We start from the raw sequence: 23,048 nt of genomic DNA on the forward strand, positions 1-23,048 counted from the left end.
TAATCATGTCCCGCACCAGGCCCAACCAACTATTACCACCAAAAAGGCCCAACCAACTACAACCAAAGAAGCGAGAACCATCGGCCCTACAAACCACCAACTATTACAACGGTTTGTCGCAACCAGTCCAAATCCCTTAGGGAGCGACAAACTTAGCCAGATGAAAGTACTTCAGCTCAATATCTGTGGTCTAAAACCTAAGATATTAGAGCTCACAAAACTCCCCCATGAGAGGGCAATAGACATCGCGCTCTTGCAGGAGACTCTGGTAGGGAAGAAACGAAGTAGCCACATCAGTGGCTACACGGCATATAAATGTAAATGCCATGATTGCCGTGGAGTAATCACATATGTTAGAAACGGCATGACAGTTTCACAAAATCCTGGCCCTCAAAGCGGGCGTACCGACGCCATCTCGCTAGATATATTCAAAGCTGGTAGAAAACTTACGGTCCTTAACTGTTACAATCCGCCAAAACACGAACTTGCCATTAACCTCGGCAATAAGAACATTCTCACAAAAACTCTATTAGCTGGGGACCTAAATGCCAAGTCTCCTGCATGGGGCTATGACGCAACCGACTTATTCTGCTTACAGAATAAACACAGCCCGCCAACCCTCCTACACACTGGCAACGGGTCTCTCTCGAGACCCGACTTAACTCTATCTCCGCCGACCTTGAGGGGAAAACCACAATTAAAGTGCTTGAGGATGTTGGAAGCGATCATAGGCCCATATACTATTGCCCTCTCAGAGGCCAGGGGTGTAGCCACTAAACGGCCCAAAAGATGGAGCTACACTAAGGCTGACTGACCAGCGTACGGGGCGGCTTTTGACTCCGCCCTGTCAAGTATCGCGATGGAGGAAGGGACAGTCGACACTAAATACGTCGAAATCACTGCAGCGATTTTGGGTGCGGCTAGGAAGTATATCCCGCGGACCTATCCGGCACACGGCATAGACTCGCCTGGTCCCGAGAATTAGATCGAATAGTCAGGGCCAGGAAACGGGCGAGGCGCAGAGCACGAAAAAAGGGGACTCCCGAATGCCGCAGGGAGTTTAACGCATTATGCCGGAAGGCCAGCGAAGTGGGCCAACGTGTACGGGCGGACCACTGGAGGGGTGCCTATGCCGGGATGGATCTTCGGGATACTTCCAAAGCCTGGCGTCTTCTTCGCAATCTTGAGGCCAAAGATTCGGCGCGTACATCCACCCCATTATTGTCACCCAGTGGAGATCGAGTGGCAAAAGATCAAAAAATGGGCGACTTGCTTAATAAATATTTCGCTTCGATAAGCAAGTCCGAAAAGAAGACAGCCACGTCTATAGCTCTCAACAAGGAACGTAAGAGACTCGAGAGGGAGTCGAATGGGTCAGAAGACCTGGATTCGTGCAACGCGCCCTTCTGCCGTGCTGAGCTGAACAGAGCGACAGCAAAGTGCAAAAACAGAAATGCTCCGGGGCCTGACAAGGTTACTCCCGAGATGGTAAAATTCCTCGGGGGTATAGCGAAAGACAAACTCCTTGAGTTTGCGAATCGAACCTGGGTAGAATCCAGACTACCCAGGGCCTGGCGCTGTGCTACCATTGTTCCAATACTTAAAAAGGGCAAAGACGCGACTAACGTGGAGTCCTACAAACCCATGTCCCTGACCTCCATTATCGGCAAGATAGTAGAACGGATGGTCAGCGAGCGACTCGTGTGGAGCTTTGAGAGTGCCGGTATCCTAGCGCCAGAGAAGGCTGGCTTTAGGGCAGGCTTGAGCCCGATCGACCCGGTTTTCATGCAGGAGGTGGCCGATGGGTTCCAGAGGTCCGAGAGCACATATGCAGTTTTTATTGACCTAAAACAGGCTTATGACCGGGTGTGGAAGCAAGGCCTCTATCTTAAGCTTAGGGCCATGGCGTACGCGGGCGGACCTACAACTGGATAAAACAGTTCCTAACGGAGAGGAAAACACGAACTCAGTTCCAGTACTCTCTAAGTGGGGAAAACACCCCAATAAGAGGGTTACCCCAGGGATCCGCCCTCTCATGTATCCTTTTCATGGCCTATCTTAATGATTTGCCCAGCTCACTCCGGTGTCGCAAACTGCTATATGCTGACGATATTGTCCTCTGGTCAACCGGGAAGAAAGCTGACCAACTTCAGGCAGCATTACAAGCCGACCTCCATACCATCTCCTCGTATTGTTCAAAATGGCAGATACGAATTAACGTTGCCAAAACGACCTGGTGCCTGTTCAGCCTGAGAATCGACATTCTTGGGGCCCCATTCGAGCTCCAACTCGGTGGGCTGCTACTTCAACGTGAAAACACGCCAAAATATCTAGGAGTCACCCTAGATAGGAAGCTCTCAATGCACTTGCACATCCAGGATGTTGAACGAAAGGCCTCGGAGAAGTTAGGGTTACTCAGAAAGCTAGCCAGTACCAAGTGGGGCGCCCGAGCTGACACGCTCCGCACACTGTACACAGGGGCTGTCAGATCCCAAATCGAGTACAACCTGCCCGTGCAGGTGTACGCAAGCAAGACGGCCTTCGAATCACTCGATCGTGTACAGGCCCAGGCTCTCAGATTCATCTGCGGCACCTATCGAACGAGCCCAACTTCCGCTGCAGAAATCATGTCCAACGTGGCTCCTCTCAGCCTGAGGAGAGAGCGCGCCGTGCTAACAGCCCTGGAACGCTACAAAAGGGGCGAACCAGGGCTCCCAACCCATACATTAGTCACTCAGTGGAGAGTAAAAAAACATGATAAAACAAACATTATTTATGCACTGCGCGTCAAATTTGAGTGCTCAAGCTGGCGTCTCCACTGACCGGGTCCCAATCCGACGGATAAACACGTGCCCGCCCTGGAGGAGACAGCCCATCCCTCCCATAAATTTCACAATACACGGGTTGGAGGGGCCACAAAACGACACACACACCCTGATTTACTAAGGAAAATGACATTGGACACACTAAAGACCTACCGGGCCGATGCCATCTACTGTTATACAGACGGGTCGGTCATGAAGGACCCCGTAAGAGCTGGGTATGGGGCCTATATCTGTTACCCAGACCACGAACCAGACAAGCTGTCAGGAACATGCGGCCTCGCCGCAAGTAGCTTTGATGCAGAATTAACGGCGATAACCAATACACTCAATTATCTGCTCCAAAAACTGCGTGAAAAGATAATCGTTGCGACTACCGTTGTAATGGTTACCGATTCCAAGTCGTGCCTCCATGCCATGGATGGCTTAGGGGGAAAGTCCAAATTGGTGGAAGAGGCATTAGGTGCAGCAAATAACATCCGCCTATTTATTGGAGCTGTCATCTTTATGCAGTGGGTGCCCTCGCACTGCTGCGTGAGGGGCAATGCCGTGGCTGATGCTCTAGCACGAGAAGGAGCGCTGGCCGTGCCCACTTTTGAGTCACCAAGTACGTTTCAACAGGCTACCACAGTTATACGAGCGTGGGTACATGAAAAATGGTTGAAATCCTGGGATGACTCCAATACTGCCAGGGGAGTCTGGCAGCACATGCGTCGCCCAAATCGAGAGGACCCGTGGTGGAGGCTAATAAGGTCGGAACAAACAACAATAGAGCAGTGGCGTACGGGACACTGCCCCATAGGTGCGTACTTCGCCCGGTTCCGGCCAAATTTTGATGCCCGTTGCCGACACTGCGGGGAATCAGAAGAGACGGTGGCGCACGTCTTGCAAGAGTGTCCGCAGCTCCGCGAGCTGCGGGAAGACGTATTCAGTGGTTCACTATATTTTTATGGAAGCTATGAGCTACTACGCCAAACAGCAGAGTTCCTTACCAGGGCACTACGGGAGACCTAGGTCTCCCTGCCTTGTCACCAATTGGAGTTCATCTCAGACTAATAATAAGGTGCCAGTAGCTAAGTGATCAAGGTTGATAGACTAATAATAAGGTGCCAGTGACTAAGTGATCAAGGTTGATAGACTAATAATAAGGTGCCAGTGACTAAGTGATCAAGGTTGATAGACTAATAATGAGGTGCCAATAGACTAGATCTTGATCTATAAGCTGGTTATCGTAGAAAATACGACCACATTAATTTGTTATGTTAAAAAGGCTTCAGGGACATCAATTTTTATGCTAAAATAGTTAACACATATTTTGCCCTTGGGGAATGATGAAAAAACTGGTATCTGTATTGGCCTACAGCTCAATCAATTACATTTATAACAAGTAATAATTAATTATCTCGTCAATATCAGTGAACTTTTTACAAAGCTTATATCAACTCACTCTGTCTGTGTTTCTGGAAAAAAGTGAGTGCACGAAATTTCTCCCACACCCATTCACGGATCAAGCTGAAACTTCGCACAATTATCCACTGACGTTGACGTGAGTCAATAAAAAAAAGTAACCATTTAGACAATTAATTACTGGTAATTCATTATTTTGTTTAATAGCGAGACAAGGGAAACTAATCCTTCAGTAATCACATATATGGCTACATTTGTTGGGTTTAGTCCCCTTAAATAATTGTTGTCTCTCTTACGCATTCGCCGATCAAGTTGTACTTTCAACAATTATTTATTGTATCTAACAAAACATGAATCAATAAATAAAAATACTCAATTGATCAATTAATTATTAGCAATTAATTATTTTGTTCGATATCTTGTACATTATTGGTAGATATAGTTTTAAGGAAAGAGTTCTTCCAATTTAGATAAGCTTTGTTTTTTTTAAGGATTTTTTTTCAAAATTTGCTTGTTTATAATTTGTACTGGAGTCGGCTGGCCTCCTGTTATGAACTGTTCAAATAAAGATAAGGAAATGTAGTTTAGGCCAGATTGAGACCTGACAAAAGCTGTAATGTGATACCGGTACCAACTCGCTAGCTTGAAAATGCTAGGATATGGTGCTGTTGCTCTGGATCTGTATGAGGGTAGATTTCTGCCTACAAAATCTGATATGGTATAGGTTACGTTAATTTGTTTCCATAAATAGGATTAGAAATAGGTTCGTTTTATTTACATAAATTGGACACTTGTGTAGTTAACATTATTCCTCCATACTAAAGTTTGCCTATAATCTATTAACATTAAGTTATCTTGGACTATACTCATTGAAATGATGAAAGCGTTGCATTACGTTGCGTTACATAATACTATGGGCTAATGAATTTTTGACCCAGAGAGCTCAGAGGGTTAGGATAAACAATGTTATATCTAATGAACGCATAGTTAACACAGGGGCGCCCCAGGGGGCTGTGACATCGCAATGTGGTTCATTTTGTACACAAATGATTTTCAATCCGATAGTTCTTGTTGCTCCTTGACAAAATTCGCTGATGATGCGGCTCTTCTTGCCCTGCTCTCAGAGAGCTTAGACGTAAATGAGTATTTCAAAGAATTAGAACACATTAAATGTAAAAAAAAAAAAGAAATGATAATCGATTTTCGCAGGGACAAGAAGGAAAATGATATTGTTTCTGTAGCTGGAGAGACTATTGAAATTGTGCAAACCTTTAAATACCTTGGTAATATCCTAGACAATAAACTAAATTTTACTGCAAATACTGATTATATCAGCAAAAAAGGGCAGCAAAGATTACGATTACTAAGAAAACTGTCCTCGTTTAATGTTAGCGAAAAGGCCTTGGCTATGTTTTATCACGCTCACATCTGCAATATTTTCAGTTTCAATATCACTGCCTGGTATGGCAATCTGAGCATTAAAAATAAAAATAAACTTAATAGAATCCTAAATGCTGCTGGCAAAATCATTGGCAAAAAACAAACCCCATTTGGGCAGTTGTTTGAGACAAACATCTCTAAAAAAAAGCTAACAAGATCCTCGAAATAAAAATCACCCTTTGTGTCAGGATTTTGTGATTTTACCATCACAAAAGAGATACAAGACACCGATAGCAAAGACAAACAGACAGAAACACTCTTTTGTTCCCCTGGCAATCAAATCATTAAATAAGAACAATCTGGTATAAACTTTGTCACATTTAAATTATGAGTGAGTCTGGTGTGAATGTACAATTTGGTTTCTTATAGTTATAATGTTTTTTGTTTGGTGTAAAGCACAAATTGTAAGACAAATTTCCTTACGGATAATAAAGATTATTATTATTATGTTAGAAATGAACGAGTAGTCATTCTCTGGCGCTGCCAGGGTCGAGTTTCATTAAAGAGAAACAAAATTCATCGTAGTCCCTTTAACAGTTTCCACTGAGGAATTTTCTGGTGATGTGGCAGGTCTGCAGCAGTACCGCCCTCTGACAGGCAACGAAGATGTTCCTAGGAATGTTAAGGGCCTTGAAGGTGTCTGTGAGGTCAGTTGTTATTATCCCCTCGGTTGATATAACAATGGGGTATATTGTTATTTTGGACAATTTCCATAGACGCTTAATCTCCAAGCCTAGGTTCCCATATTTTCTTTGTTTTTCTATCTCAGTTTTTCTTAAATTATGAGACAGTGGTACGGCGATATCGATAATGGTAGCGTTTTTTTTCTTTTTTATCGATGAACAGCAGATCCGGGCGATTGAAATCTACCGTTTTGTCGGTCAGAATAGACCTATCCCAGTACAGCAGATGTTCAGTAGACTCGAGAACCTCTTGCGGAGAGTATTTATAATAAGGGGGAGTGTCCTTACCGATCAATTTGTACGTCAAAGCCAGGTGTTGGTGTATTAACTTTGCAACTTGGTTATGGCGACCCAGGTAGGCCGATTCTGATAGGGCTGGACATCCTGCCATAATGTGTTCAATCGACTCGCCCACATTTCCACATTTTCGGCATTTGTCGACAACATTGAGTTTCAGGATATGCTTCTCGTAATTTTTTGTCCTGATTACTCTGTCCTGTATTGCTGTAACAAAGCCTTCTGTTTCAGGGTAGAGATGACCTGCTTTGAGCCATGTTAAGGAAGCAGCCTTGTCGATGTTGTCCCCATGTAATGAAGCCGGAAATTTTCCGTGGAGTGTTTTTTCCTCCCATTGGCGGATCTCATGCCCTACGTCGTCCAAACCGACATTGACATCAGTATTGTGTAGGTTCAGAGGGGTCGCATCGGAGTCGTATTTCCGTAGGAAGGAAACTAATTTGTTGCTGGAGGCGAGCAGTTTTGATCGTATTTTTAAAACTTGCATCTTATACAATTTGAAGATGTTCTGCAATCCACGACCCCCATCCTTCCTGGGCAGGTATAACCTTATGGTGGAGGACTTGGGGTGTAGGCATCGAAACTTGGTTAGTAATTTTCTAGTGAGTCTGTCAATGTCATGTAGGTCGATGTCAGTCCATTTGATCACACCGAACGTGTAAAGGAGCACTGGGACGGCCCAGCTGTTTATTGCAGTGATGAGATTACTGCCAGACAGTTTGGTGTTGAGGATTTTATTAACTCTTTGCCTATATTTGCCAAGAAAGTCCTCTTTTAATTTCTTATGGTTTATCTTGGCATTCTGGTTTTTTCCAAGATATTTATAAATAGAGGCGGAGTTCAATTCCTCGATGCCTTCAAATTCAATGTTGGTGTTCGTTGCATTGCCCTTTTTAATGCTTATGATGCCACACTTATCCAGGCCAAAAGACATACAGATGTTGGTTGGGTGTTCTACTAAAGTCTTCGTTGGTCGGCTGTATTATTATTATTATTATTATTATTATTATTAGAAAAAAAAAACACAAAGAAACAGTAGTTGTTGGGCAAGTGTAAATGAAATGCACTAGCTAGAAGAATGACTATGTGCCTTGTGTGTAAATGAAAGGTATTAGCTAGAAGAATGACTATGTGCCATGTTTGTAAATGAAAGGTATTAGCTAGAAGAATGACTATGTGCCATGTTTGTAAATAAAAGGTACTAGCTAGAAGAATGACTATGTGCCATGTTTGTAAATGAAAGGTACTAGCTAGAAGAATGACTATGTGCCATGTGTGTAAATGAAAGGTACTAGCTAGAAGAATGACTATGTGCCTTGTGTGTAAATAAAAGGTACTAGCTAGAAGAATGACTATGTGCCATGTGTGTAAATGAAAGGTATTAGCTAGAAGAATGACTATGTGCCATGTGTGTAAATGAAAGGTACTAGCTAGAAGAATGACTATGTGCCATGTGTGTAAATGAAAGGTACTAGCTAGAAGAATGACTATGTGCCACGTGTGTAAATGAAAGGTACTAACTAGAAGAATGACTATGTGCCATGTTTGTAAATGAAAGGTACTAGCTAGAAGAATGACTATGTGCCACGTGTGTAAATGAAAGGTACTAGCTAGAAGAATGACTATGTGCCATGTGTGTAAATGAAAGGTACTAGCTAGAAGAATGACTATGTGCCATGTGTGTAAATGAAAGGTACTAGCTAGAAGAATGACTATGTGCCATGTGTGTAAATGAAAGGTATTAGCTAGAAGAATGACTATGTGCCACGTGTGTAAATGAAAGGTACTAACTAGAAGAATGACTATGTGCCATGTGTGTAAATGAAAGGTACTAGCTAGAAGAATGACTATGTGCCTTGTGTGTAAATGAAAGGTATTAGCTAGAAGAATGACTATGTGCCATGTGTGTAAATGAAAGGTACTAACTAGAAGAATGACTATGTGCCATGTGTGTAAATGAAAGATACTAGCTAGAAGAATGACTATGTGTCATGTGTGTAAATAAAAGGTACTAGCTAGAAGAATGACTATGTGCCATGTGTGTAAATGAAAGGTACTAGCTAGAAGAATGACTATGTGCCTTGTTTGTAAATGAAAGGTATTAGCTAGAAGAATGACTATGTGCCATGTGTGTAAATGAAAGGTACTAACTAGAAGAATGACTATGTGCCATGTGTGTAAATGAAAGATACTAGCTAGAAGAATGACTATGTGTCATGTGTGTAAATAAAAGGTACTAGCTAGAAGAATGACTATGTGCCATGTGTGTAAATGAAAGGTATTAGCTAGAAGAATGACTATGTGCCATGTGTGTAAATGAAAGGTATTAGCTAGAAGAATGACTATGTGCCATGTGTGTAAATGAAAGGTACTAGCTAGAAGAATGACTATGTGCCATGTGTGTAAATGAAAGGTACTAGCTAGAAGAATGACTATGTGCCATGTGTGTAAATAAAAGGTACTAGCTAGAAGAATGACTATGTGTCATGTGTGTAAATAAAAGGTACTAGCTAGAAGAATGACTATGTGCCATGTTTGTAAATGAAAGGTACTAGCTAGAAGAATGACTATGTGCCATGTGTGTAAATGAAAGGTACTAGCTAGAAGAATGACTATGTGCCATGTGTGTAAATGAAAGGTACTAGCTAGAAGAATGACTATGTGCCTTGTGTGTAAATGAAAGGTATTAGCTAGAAGAATGACTATGTGCCTTGTGTGTAAATGAAAGGTATTAGCTAGAAGAATGACTATGTGCCTTGTGTGTAAATGAAAGGTACTAGCTAGAAGAATGACTATGTGCCAGTTAAATAAAATAGTCTTTCATATTCATTGACTTTGTACCTGTGCCTCTTAGGATTCGCCTCAAAGATTACCGTCCAGCGTAACGATAATTACCCTTATCGTGAAGCGCCTAACTCTTAAAATTGTCACTTAAGTTCAGGAATGGAACTATTAGCATATCTAGAGATAGCCAGAGATCAGAAAATTACCAAACTAGATCTTCCATCGTGGTGTAATGAGAAGGGGAAGATAAGTAGAGCTACATACATAAGTTTGTGTAACTCGCATGGTTCTTCTAAAAAACAACCAACGATTGCAACCATATGACAAGACCTCGTGTGATGAATTAGTTGGCATTTGTACTTCAGACTGTATTAGAAATATGCAAAGAAATTCTGGGAAAAAAAATGTATATGCTTAACTCACCTCTTTCGTACGAACACGATGATACTGATCAAAAAAGCAAATAGGACGATTCCAGAGATTCCAGAGGTTACAGAGATTGCTGAAAAAGACACATATTTATCATTTCAGAATAAGAATATGTAGTCAAATTTATCACAACTGGTATGGCTGTAGTGACTTTAATAACATTACTATACTATATGTTGGATGTGTGGCTGAGAGACACCGCTTGGCTACCTATCAAAGGGACTCGTGCTCGATACCCGACTCGAGCTGAACTGAGCGCCTAAAGGCAGCACGAAAACCTTCTCCCAAATACATTTTGGGGGGAAGGGGGTAAAACAATTTCCTTTTTTTCTTTATTCTTGTTTTACAAAAACGTTAGTTATTAAGAACAAAATAATGTCCGTATTAGTTGTATAAAGAAGGTATTGTCTTTTTGTTTAAAAAAAGAAAACATTTAAAAAATATTTTTTCATAAGCTCTAAATAACTGAGTAACTCTCCATTTTAGAGTCTAATGGGAGAAAAAAACACGTTTTTATCAGACAGACAGAGTGAGTTGATATACGCTTTGTAAATATTTACAATCGCACAGATTTATTTTTGTTAGTCAAAATCTATTACAAATTAATAACATAATTAATTTGAAAAAAATTGATAAAACTAAGAAAACAAACAAATATTTAAAAAAAAATACAATATTTCCTTTATACAACTTGTAGAGCATTCTTTTCGTAATCCTTTATGAATGTTACTTTAAAAAACACGTCAAGTTACAAAAAGAAACAGGCGCTTTGTTTTGTAGAAATTGTAATTTTTTATTTATTTTTACCTAAAAGGACTCTATCATTTAATGAAACCGCCATAGTGTTTGAGCCATTGACTAAAGTTCTATTACTTGTTGATGTCACAGTTTTGGTCGATAAATCTGTCGTTTCATTTGTTGAGATTTTTCCGTTATTCAAGAGTGCCGTGTCCTTTAATGATGCGATAGTTGAATTGGAAGGGGGACACTCCCATTCTACGTTGCGAAATGCTGTTCCTTCTTTGGTGATCATACAGCCTTCAGGAACTTCAGAATAGCTAAGACAGGCGTTGTTCCTGTGCAAAGACATCCATTGATAGGTTCTGCAAGTAAAGAGTTAAAAACATCATTCAAAAAGACCTTTCTATTAGTGTCAACTTGCATTTACACTCAAAACGACTGATTCTATAGTTTACAATAACTGATTATAGCTATACAATTAATTTTTGTATGCATATCTACTGTAACTTCACAAGGGCTCTGACTGATTTCAACAAAGTTTCAGCTTAATCAGACAATGGGTGTAGGAGAAATAACGTGTACACACTTTTTACCTGACAGACAGACTGAGTGAGTTGATAGAAGCTTTGTACAAATAGTAATAAAATAACGAAGCGGTACTCACCCAGTTGGACATTGAGTGCATGTTTCGTTGTCTCTAAACTGACCACTTGCACAAAGTTTTACCCCTGGAGTAAAAAAACAAACTTTCAAAATGTAGAATAACAAAAAATAAACTGGTAACCTAAAGATAATCTTAGCAGCATTTTTAGCGGCCCTCGAAAGGGGAATAGACGCTATTAGTTTTATGTGGTCCGTCCGTCCGTCCGTCCCGTTTAGATCTTAGAAACTAGAATAGAAAGTGAAAATCGGGCACCATGATAATTTAGGTCATTCAAAGTTCTGATGCAACGGCTACTTTTTTCTTTTCCGAAAGTGAACCATTTAATTTTTTTTAATTAGCCTATGTATGCAAGCAGATTTTTCAAAAAAAATACACCACTTTTTAATGAAAAACTTCAGGGAAGGTAAGCTTGTTAAAAAGGTCACAGACTTCACCATTAATAAATGAAGCTTCATTCATAGATTCCCGCATTGGTACAAAAATTTGCTTCTAAGGTCACAATGGAAAAGTGTCGATAGATCATTATAGAATATATTTTCCACTTCCTTACTAACTCATTGAATGGAAGACTGATCCAAATGTTGTTTTCAAAAAAGAATTTCAATACGAACTTCGTTTCAGTTGTAGGTTAAAAAAAAACGAACTACTTTTCTAGCGCACAGATTTGACATAACCTCATTATACACTTGACAATAATCTAAATTAGACAAATTATACAACTTGTAGAGCAATTTTTTCATAATCCTTTATGAATGTTACATTAAAAAACACGTCAAGTTAAAAAAAAAAAAAAAAAAAAAAAAAAAAAAAAGGACACAGTTTTGAATCTGAATTTTTTTTTTTAGCTAAAGTGAACCTATCATTTAATGAAACCGCCATAGTGTTTGAGCCATTGACTAAAGTTCTATTACTTGTTGATGTCACAGTTTTGGTCGATAAATCTGTCGTTTCATTTGTTGAGATTTTTCCGTTATTCAAGAGTGCCGTGTCCTTTAATGATGCGATAGTTGAATTGGAAGGGGGACACTCCCATTCTACGTTGCGAAATGCTGTTCCTTCTTTGGAGACCACACAGCCTTCAGGAACTTCAGAATAGCTAAGACAGGCGTTGTTCCTGTGCAAAGACATCCATTGATAGGTTCTGAAAGTAAAGGGTTAAAAACATCATTCAAAAAGACCTTTCTATTAGTGTCAACTTGCATTTACACTCAAAACGACTGATTCTATAGTTTACAATAACTGATTATAGCTATACAATTAATTTTTGTATGCATATCTACTGTAACTTCACAAGGGCTCTGACTGATTTCAGCAAAGTTTCAGCTTAATCAGACAATGGGTGTAGGAGAAATAACGTGTACACACTTTTTACCTGACAGACAGACTGAGTGAGTTGATAGAAGCTTTGTACAAATAGTAATAAAATAACGAAGCGGTACTCACCTAGGTGGACATTGTGTGCATGTTTCGTTGTCTCTAAACTGACCACTTGCACAAAGTTTTACCCCTGGAGTAAAAAAACAAACTTTCAAAATGCAGAATAACAAAAAATAAACTGGTAACCTAAAGATAATCTTAGCAGCATTTTTAGCGGCCCCTGAAAGATGAATAGACGCTATTAGTTTTATGTGGTCCGTCCGTCCATCCCGTTTAGATCTCAGAAACTAGAATAGAAAGTGAAAATCGGGCATCATGATATTTTAGGTCATTCGAAGTTCTGATGCAACGACTACTTTTTTCTTTTCCGAAAGTGAATTATTATTTTTTTTTAATTAGCCTATGTATGCAAGCAGATTTTTCAAAAAAAATACACCACTTTTTAATGAAAAACTTCAGGGAAGGTAAGCTTGTTAAAAAGGTCACAGACTTCACCAATAATAAATGAAGCTTCATTCATAGATTCCCGCATTGGTACAAAAATTTGTTTCTAAGGTCACAATGGAAAAGTGTCGATAGATCATTATAAAATATATTTTCCACTTACTTACTAACTCATTGAATGGAAGACTGATCCAAATGTTGTTTTCAAAAATGAATTTCAATACGAACTTCGTTTCAGTTGTAGGTTAAAAAAAAACGAACTACTTTTCTAGCGCACAGATTTGACATAACCTCATTATACACTTGACAATAATCTAAATTAGACTAAATAGACGCCTGATGTAGATCTAGTTTTAAATATAGTAAACAATTTGAACAAAATTGACATCTATAAATTATTAAGGAAATAGCTTATCTTCTTACAGCTTAGGTGGTGCATATTTATTTATTATGTAAACATTAGTATCACATTAAGAAGTGAAGCTCTGGACTCTAGATCTTGTAATTTTAAGATTAAACGTGTAAGGTCATAAGAGTTCTAGTCTAGATCTGGATTATATTTCTGGAATCTAGATCTAGCCTGGAAATCTAGATTTAGATTCTAGATATAAAGTTGATAGAGCGATTATAATTTGGATTAGTAGGTGTAGTGGGGTAATAGTATACTATGCTGTTCGCATGGGAAACCGGTTTAGTTTCGCGGGCTCATTTTTTTTTTAATTTCATTGCTTGTCTACTCCAATATATTAATCGAATTGTTGGGAAGAGGTGGGTATCTTGTAGCAGTAGCGTCACTAGGTGGGGGAGTGGTTAGGGTTAGGTTCGCAATTGTCGACACCATTTTGAGAATGACAACCAAATTGGAAAAAGTATATCTTGGCAAAAGCAGACACATCGCAAAAGATGATAATAAAATCTCTAGATATATGCCCAAATATGCCTAGATACATCTAGATGGTAGTTAAAGTGTAAATGACACAGCACAACGTTATACCATAACAAACAAAACCTTTTTAGGTGATGTTAAGTCTGTTTCTAACTTTAAGTAAATATCATTGTATAATTAGCAATAACATTTGAATAAATGTCATAAACAGTGGCATTTTACATTTGAGTAAAAATCAATAAAAGTAAGTCATCAGTTCACTGTGTTGGTTCAACAAAAAGAACTCGCTAGCAATAAAAAAGTTGATGGGGGAGGGGTGACACCCTGAGCTACAGCACTAGGTGCCAACGACACTGTATCGAGAGGTTTCCATGCTGTTCTTATGGGTACCCCGTCAAATAGCGCGGACAAAATAACGGGAACAAAATAGCGCCGACAAAATAGTGCGGACAAAATAGCGCGGTCAAAATAGCGCCGACAAAATAGCGCGAACAAAATAGCGCGGACAAAATAGCGCCAACAAAATAGCGCCAACAAAATAGCGCAGAAAAAAATATATTATAGTCATTTTGAAAGAAATACTTTAGATATGGTAAAATATTAATAAAGTCATTTTTTGTTTGTTTTAATGTTATAATAATTTTTCAGTCATTTTGCAGGAAACACTTTATATATCTTAAAACATAAATAATATACCATATAAGAATATATCATAACGAGAGGAAGGCAAGGTATCTATTTTCATCTCATGGAGGGTGTGCTTGGGTGAAAAGGGAAGGCCTATAATCCAAATTGACACTCCTAAATTTGACATCTATTTGATGGTGTTAGACAAAGACGGACAGGAAACAGCCAAATCAGTGATTGAATTGGTCAGTCACTGCCTGAGATGAAACAAACGTTTGGCGAGATAAGAAATGTGATCGCCATCTGAACTAATCCTGACACACCTAAAAGTTTGCCTATGTTGCGGCAATAGACGCCCTGTTTTGATCAAAGAAAGATGCTTCAGATTTCTGATTCTAGTAGAACACACTTTCGTATTTTCCTATCCTATTTTGTCGGGTCACCACATTTCAAAATCCTATTTTTAGCAAGTTATGCATTTTAATCAATGGTGAAAAAGGGGAATGATATAAAATTTAAAGTACTCTCGTTCTCTACAAATATGGCATTAATTCAGATCTATTAATATTGAAAAAAATAGAGATATCAACAAAAATGCTGCCCAGGACATTAAATTACTAATAATCCGGTACTTTAATACACATCGTATATATGTCCGCGATATTTTGTCGGGAAATTTCGTGCTATTCTGTCGGCGCTATTTTGTCCGCGCTTTTTTTGTCCGCGCTCGTTTGACGGGTCACCGTTCTTATGTGATCATTTAACGCTTCTCTACGTATTCCAGAAGAGTCTTATCAAAGACGACGTGTTGCGTTGTTTGTTTTTATGTGAAGAAGAACGCCAAATGTATTACTTTAAACCATTTAAACAATACTATGGCTTGAATTATCCTGGTCAATTGATTAATTCGATGGGGGCCGCCTCTGAGTTTGTGTGATAACACAAACTCTCTTTGTAATCCTTTTTTGAAACAAATTTGTTATACTCTAAAAGGCAGGTTTAAGCAGATCACAAGAGACTCAAAACACAGAAAATAGTTTTAGAAAAGAAAAATGTTCCCATTTTTTAAGCTTAAATAAAAAGAATCAGAGGCGAAAGAGTCACGTTAGAATGAAACTAATAGGCTTAATTTACCATGGTTCTGTTGTATGTCTTGTTCAAGGGATTGTGATACGGAGATATCCTTTTGTTTATCTGTGTTCCCTGTGTCCATCTGTTGGCAAGACGATGATCTACTTAGAGGAGTACTGAAGGTACTGGGTACACAAAACAATCATGACATAAGTATAGTGTCTAACTCTTCAGAAGAATAAAACAAGAGCCAAATAAAAATGTTATACAAAAGATGTTTATCTCTTTCTGATTCCGTCAGGTTGGTATTGTAAGGTTGTTATTATTAAGTGGTAATGGATATAATCACCCAACTTCCTATAAAATGATTTCTATGATATTTGCCTCTAATAGCCTCTGACAACCAGTCCAACTCCTGGCTCTACTCCACAATTTGGCTCAGATATTGGGTCTAGGGGAACTGTTATCGCTGCAAGTAGAAAGGGCAAAGGCGGGAAACTTGCTCCTGGACAATTAAGATTCGGGTAAGAGGGCCCGTTTGCCTTGCCTGGCTACCCACACAGAATAGGTACAAATCTGAATACAAATATAGAGCTGCTTTACAGCTATGCCAAACAAAACATAGTAAAAGCTTCAGGAGCTTATACCCTGAGGAAGAATCAGGAGACAGCAAGGCTTAGGCAGTTCGCAACGCACAGCGCTACACCTTGGCAGAACCAGCGACGCCGCTGATTCTAAACTAAATCGACCATTGCTGCTCGTTTGGGAAACATCAGCTGGTTAGAGCGTGACCTCCGTGACTATGTCGAAGGTACCAGTTAGAGAGGGTTCGTATTGCTGTGTGGGTGATATCGTGACGACCTTAGCTATTGCATAGGCATTCATCTCATTTCTATGAGATGATCTAGCTGCTTTGGGACTGAAAGATGTCATAAAATCCATTTAGGGTCTACTAGTTTCAAGCGTATGTTTTAGGCCGTTGGACCAAAGAGGGAAGGCGATGAAAACGTTGAATGTTGGGAATGATAGTGACGATGATATGGACCAAAATAGATAATGTTAGATTACTTTTACGAAATATTTTTATGGAAATACTAAAATAACTCTAATTTAAAGCTGCACGTACTAATTAGTTACACACTGTGTGTAATTTTAAGACCAAAAAAAAAAAAAAAAAAGCTCAAAAACAACACTTACCCAGGTGGACATGGTTTACATGTTCCATTTTGAAGTGCAAAGTTTTGTTTGCATGTTGTCACTGCAGCTGTCACACCCAACAAAGTGGCTATAATAACAAATCCTGCAATAACATTTAGGAGCTGTTTTTTTTAATTTGTCCTATTATGAATTGTAAATGAGAAAGCTAATTAACTCATCATTTTAATTTTTAATACATCACGAATATCAAACAGAATAGCCTAAAATACAGTGGCTTGCGATCCTTGTACACGACGGACTAGGAGTGTCTCCTCGGGTATCAAGTAATATATATATATATATATATATATATATATATATATATATATATATATATATATATATAGGCTATATAGTAGAAAGTAGAAAGTAAGGCGTACGTATGTGTGTGTCGAATAGAAATCAAAACTGTTTGACCAATCTTGATAAAACTTGGCAGAAATGTTCCTTGGGTACTAACTTAGACGATAATGTATGTATTGTAGCCGTAAAACAAACTTAAGACCCTCCAAAACAAAGTTGGACAACTCTATGAAAGCATTATAACTTCATCGATCTAGGCTATGTTTACTATGTTTACATAAAAAGATCGAAAGGATCTAGATCTAATTTTAAGAAATACTTTTTGCACATAAAGTTTTTTACTTTGACACATGAAAATACTAAATATAGTCTATTGATTTCATTATTTATGAAAATTAAGCTTCAAATTTGTGTTTTAAAGCATTTTTACATAAATTAGTTCCTTATATCTGCGAATTTAGAATTCCTAACGTACAATCTTTCATTAGACATTACACGAAATGTTGCAAATCTCTCTATTCCTAGGTCTAAAACTCTAATTCAACTCTAAGATGATAAAACTTCTTTAAGCAAAGATAGTTTTATAATTAACACATGAACATATTAATTATAGTCCATTCATTTCATATTTTAATCAAATTAACATTCACATCTGTTTTTCTAAAGCATTTTTACATAGATCTACATTCGTTCGCCATGTCTTCATAAAAAATTTAATTCAGATAAATGAGCTATTTTTAGCTCCATACATGATATTTTTTATTCATGAATTCATGCATTCGCTTTACGTATAACATTATTATTTTCTTTGAATGACGGCACCTTCAGATGCAGTTATGCAGTTATACTTCAAGAACATATATCAATATCCAAAAATAATTTAAGAATATTCATGTACAATTATGAAAAAAAATTCTTATTAAAAAAATATTAAAAGCAAATACAAAAAAAAACAAGAAAAAAAACGGCAAAGCAGGATATGTTTTAGTGGCCTCTTAGTCTTATGATATTGTTTGAAAATTGATAAAAACTAAAACTAAACTAATGATAAAATATTATTTTAAAATTGTCAGTGGTTGGACGCTATAATGGCTTCATAAGTATTATTGAATAAAACCTAAAAAAAAACGTAAACCCTAATATTCAGTAATTTAACTCTTTCTCTCCCAATCAATGATACCATCGTTGAATTGACCCCATTAAATTAAATTAATGTTGAATTTTTTAAACTCGACTTTGTGTTCTATAAAAAGAGCATTCATTCCCCTTTTATTCTATACCAAATACAACATTTTATGATAACAAGCAACAAAACAATTGAAGCTTAATCAAGACAGGGGAGTGAAATAGTAAGGAGCATAATGAAGAATTCCTTCAAAACGTGGAAAAATAATTACTGAGAGAAAGAGTTAAAAAGGAAGTACTCGTAGGATTTGAAAGAAAGTCATGACAATGAGATTAATTTTTGTATGTAATCACTGTAAATTATTTGACACAATTATTGTACAATGATAATATAATATAATAATATCTATAATATATATAATATAATAATGTCTTCCATTCCGAAGATTAAGGCTGAGTGCAGTGTTTCGCATAACTATGCAAACGCAGTTGCGACCTGCATATTTTCCCGAATTTTATGCTCTTACTGGGGACACCTCTGTAACATCGTCCTCCTTTAAGCTCGCCAAAGAAGATCGCCTCTGGCATGTGGTCGTCTCCCATGGTGATAAGTGTTATTGATAGCATAAAATTTAGAAATAAAAGACATTTTGTTCAAATTTGCCTTCTCACGCTTCTTTATAAGTGTTTCTCTTAGAGGGGGCGCTGACGGATTTTTGAGAGCATAAATAGGAAAAAGGAGGGGGGGGGCAGTAGGCCAAAAAAAGGTTGAAGACCAACTGGTCTAGACTCATTTGAATATTGTTGTTTTTTTAGGAGAGAAACAGAGAAACACTACATCTTAATATTTGGAGACTTTACCATTCACTGGAAAGACAAATCATAGATATAGGCCTAAATGTAGAATTTAATCACGTATCTACAACTAGATATAAATGTAGAATTTAATCACTTATCTACAACTAGATATAAATGTAGAATTTAATCACGTATCTAGAACTAGATATAAATGTAGAATTTAATCACATATCTACAACTAGATATAAATGTAAAATTTAATCACGTATCTACAACTAGATATAAATGTAGAATTTAATCACGTATCTACAACTATAAATAAATGTAGAATTTAATCACCTATCTACAACTAGTTATAAATGTAGAATTTAATCACTTCTCTATAACTAGATATAAATGTAGAATTTAATCACGTATCTACAACTAGATATAAATGTAGAATTTAATCACATATCTACAACTAGATATAAATGTAGAATTTAATCACGTATCTACAACTAGATATAAATGTAGAATTTAATCACGTATCTACAACTAAATATAAATGTAGAATTTAATCACCTATCTACAACTAGATATAAATGTAGAATTTAATCACTTCTCTACAACTAGATATAAATGTAGAATTTAATCACTTCGCTACAACTAGATATGAATGTAGAACTATGCTAACTAATCCTGACTATAGTTTGATAGACCTAGATTTCTAAACATATTTGTCAAATGTTTTCCATGTTTCAGATGTTCCTTCAGAGTTGAAGATAATTTACTTCCTAGTCCAAACCTCCTGCAGGACGACGGGGTATGGGGGCGGGCAGGGTTTGAACCCGGGTCCATAGATAAGTCTGAACTACAGTCCAGCGCGCAAACCAAAAATCCCCCCCCCCCCCAAAAAAAAAATTCCTGGCTACGCCCTTGACTGATTGCACAAAATCTTCCTCTACATGGATGAAGAGATCAAATTGGAAGGTCTACAAATGTGAAGAGACACTTCTGGGGTTTTGTCACTACTTTCAAGTCTTTTTTTTAATGTCATGGTAACTCCGAGAACTAGTCATACTCCACAATCTAGAAATTAGTTGTTGTTTTTTCCTCTGGAATTCACAATTTAAAAAATCAATGAAATGTCACTAAATGAATAATTGTTAGAAACGTTTCTTCCACTTATGATATCTCTCACCGAGATCAAATACTTCAAGTCTTTAGCTATGTAGATAGTGCTTTTACCAAAACAAATTATTTTGTTAAATATATCTTATATATATTAAAGACATTTTGGTGACTTTTTGAAATACACGCTAAAGATGTATTCACTATTTTAGATCACTACGGCAATTCTTAGATTCATGACCACGATGTTTGACATGGTTACGCAGACCCAATAGCTACCTACATATTTTCCCACAATAAATGCAGACAAAGCCGTTGTCCGCCAGGGTTTTTTTTTTTATCTTACACCTAGTGCGCCTTTCTTCTACAAATGTGTGTCTCACGGCCGTAATAATCTTCATTGGTAAAGCGACGTCCAAAGCTTGTGAAATAGAACTAGAACTCTACGGTTATACTATAAAGTCAAAGACTTATCTTACTTTTTTATGTGAAACAAAATACTGATGAATAAATTAATCCAATACCACTCTCAGCTTACGACAATTCTATGACAAAAACCTCACTGCGTGCATTATTAATTTAAAATCCACGATGCCAATATTTATAAATCCGCACACATGGCGAAACCTTTTATGAGTATAATATGTAGACCTACTCAAGCGTGTCGAGAAGCTTACCTGTAAAGGAAAACTCTATCCTTTTAAATTACTTTCTACTTTAGTCACAATTAATTATTCAGATATAATAATTTTAGACCTAAATCACCCACATGAAAAAATAAAGTTATATCTCACCTAAAGCCATCGCACTTTTAAGTATAACATTGTAGGGACCTATCTGTTTCCCAAAAGTTAGATGTATATGTGGACTTCTTATTCTTGCGTTTTAGGTTTGAAATAGAGCCAAGACATAATGGGAATTTCCGATTTACGATATAAGAAAAATCTCCAATGCCAGGAAACAAAGTGTTGAGTAAACCGAACTAAGAATACAACTATTGTTTCAAAAAGTATACATTTCTTGGTTCCTTTTGTATATGTTGATTTGAAAAGTTACATGTAGGTGCATTTTACTCTGATTTATAGTGCGCATGCCAGTGTTTCTCAAATTATAAAGTCCCCCCCCCCTTTAGTGTCAAGAAGCTGTTCAATTAATTTTTCAAAGGACAAAATGAAATATTTTGTAGGCCTATTGGCATTGTTATGCGTTTCAGAAGAAATCTAGTAAAAACAACATTATTACCAGAGTTTAATTTTTTTATTGATTAAATTAAGATATGTCATTTGATCAGCTTATAACAAGATATAGGACAATACGTTTTCTTTAATTTGAGATGATTTTTTTTAACTCTTGATAAAACAAAATTGATTGTGTTTGAAGCATCAGAGAGCCTTTCAAGTATTTCGTTAAAAAGCTGAACATTCGTAGAATATGTAGAGCTAGTTTCTAAGGGGTATTGTGGGAGTGAAGGGAAAAATGTGACAGTGATAATCGAATTTATTCGCAAAAAAAAATTATATTTTAGTTAGTTGAACACGTTATTTCTACAACATCCATTCTTGGATCAAGTTCAAAACTTTAAGCCATTATTTATTGTACCTACTCCCGTAGATAATCTTTTTTGTTCCTTTCAGAAGGAGTTGCTATGTTCTCTTTGTTTTGTATCAACATTCTACACTACAGTTCAAACAAAGGACATTAAATACTTTTTCTTTGGCTTACGTTGTTTATCCAGCAGTACGTGCATGAGTATGCATGTCATCAGGGGCGTAGATAGGAATTTTCCATCATTTGGGGGCCCGGGGCTTGACCTCTTTGGAGGCCCCTGCATTTTGCGTAATATTTAATATAAAAACACTCATTTGGGGGCCCTTCTCAAGTTGGGTCCCGGGGAGATTTTCAAATTCTCCCCCCCCCCTCCTCCCCCATCCTAGCTACGTCACTGCATGTCATTGAGGTATGTAAACCATCATAAATAAAATTTGTACAGTATACATGTCTATTTTGATGTTCCTCCTAATCACTTGCTGTTATTAAGGTTCCTCCCCCCCCCCTCCTCTTCATGGTTGAAATTGCAAATACTTGTGACGCTACTAGTAGGACTCGTTAGCTCCAGTGCATAAAGCGTCACGTTCATGACTCAAATTACTTTATTCAATATTCAATACAACTTTTCCCTCTGTATTTTCCATGAAAAGAATATAATAGAAATGCTTAGTTCACTATAGTAACCGAAAATAAAGTAGGAATGAATTCGAAAATGAGGGTAACCAGGAAGGGTTTTAAAGTCACCCCCCCCCCCACTCCTTTTTGATCACAAGGAAAAGCAAAGCTACAATGACTCAATTTCATGAGCGTAGCAAAACGTAGTTTCGTGGTTTCCCTTCCACATCCAATGGACCACATTCACCAATCGTAAACAAACAACATTTAGTCACGTGGTAATATTGATAAAACAACGAAAAAAATTATCACGTGATGGCCATTGTGTATTAAAAATTATATCTTAATTTGTATAGAAGAGATAGAGAATCACGTGGCTAAATTTTGTTTCTTTACGAATGGTGAATGAGGTCCATTAAAAAAAACAACTAAAAAATATAGGCCTAGTTACCATTTTCTGGGTTTTATTTTTTTTTAGAAAAGTAGCAGGATAATACACTGTAGATATCTCAGAATTTGCTTTTTTTTTTTTTTATAGTTTTAAATACCTTCTGTCTTTTCACTAACTAAAGGAAGAGTCTATTCTAGAGTACAAAAAACGTCCGAAAGAATAAAGGGTCACTATATAATGAGTAATTACGTACACACAAACACACACACAGACATACATACATATACCC

At 37.4% G+C, this 23,048-nt stretch overlaps 1 protein-coding gene across 8 annotated transcripts in view; it reads right to left on the reverse strand.

Moving 5' to 3' along the window:
• Nucleotides 1-21,156, reverse strand: part of LOC129922860 (uncharacterized) — a 28,957-nt gene extending 7,801 nt beyond the window's left edge. For 3 of the 8 annotated variants that reach the window (XR_008774817.1, XM_056010722.1, XM_056010721.1), the window contains exons 1-8: nucleotides 19,779-19,958; nucleotides 16,870-16,972; nucleotides 15,736-15,857; nucleotides 12,711-12,774; nucleotides 12,179-12,408; nucleotides 11,268-11,331; nucleotides 10,670-10,965; nucleotides 9,857-9,935 (exon numbers count right to left, since the gene is read on the reverse strand). Coding sequence is in view for 7 of the 8 variants with exons in the window: in XM_056010722.1 (XP_055866697.1) it covers nucleotides 9,857-9,935; nucleotides 10,670-10,965; nucleotides 11,268-11,331; nucleotides 12,179-12,408; nucleotides 12,711-12,774; nucleotides 15,736-15,857; nucleotides 16,870-16,972; nucleotides 19,779-19,932 (1,112 nt within the window). In the remaining variant the exon portion in view is untranslated. Of the gene's footprint in view, nucleotides 1-9,856; nucleotides 9,936-10,669; nucleotides 10,966-11,267; nucleotides 11,332-12,178; nucleotides 12,409-12,710; nucleotides 12,775-15,735; nucleotides 15,858-16,869; nucleotides 16,973-19,656; nucleotides 19,959-20,999 lie in introns of those variants that run through there. The other 5 variants (XM_056010725.1, XM_056010724.1, XM_056010727.1 and 2 more) reach the window with 4 other exon arrangements.
• Between the last annotated feature and the right edge of the window lie 1,892 nt (nucleotides 21,157-23,048).

Source organism: Biomphalaria glabrata, chromosome 14, assembly GCF_947242115.1.
Source record: "Biomphalaria glabrata chromosome 14, xgBioGlab47.1, whole genome shotgun sequence".
Classification (NCBI taxonomy): Eukaryota; Metazoa; Mollusca; class Gastropoda; family Planorbidae; genus Biomphalaria; species Biomphalaria glabrata.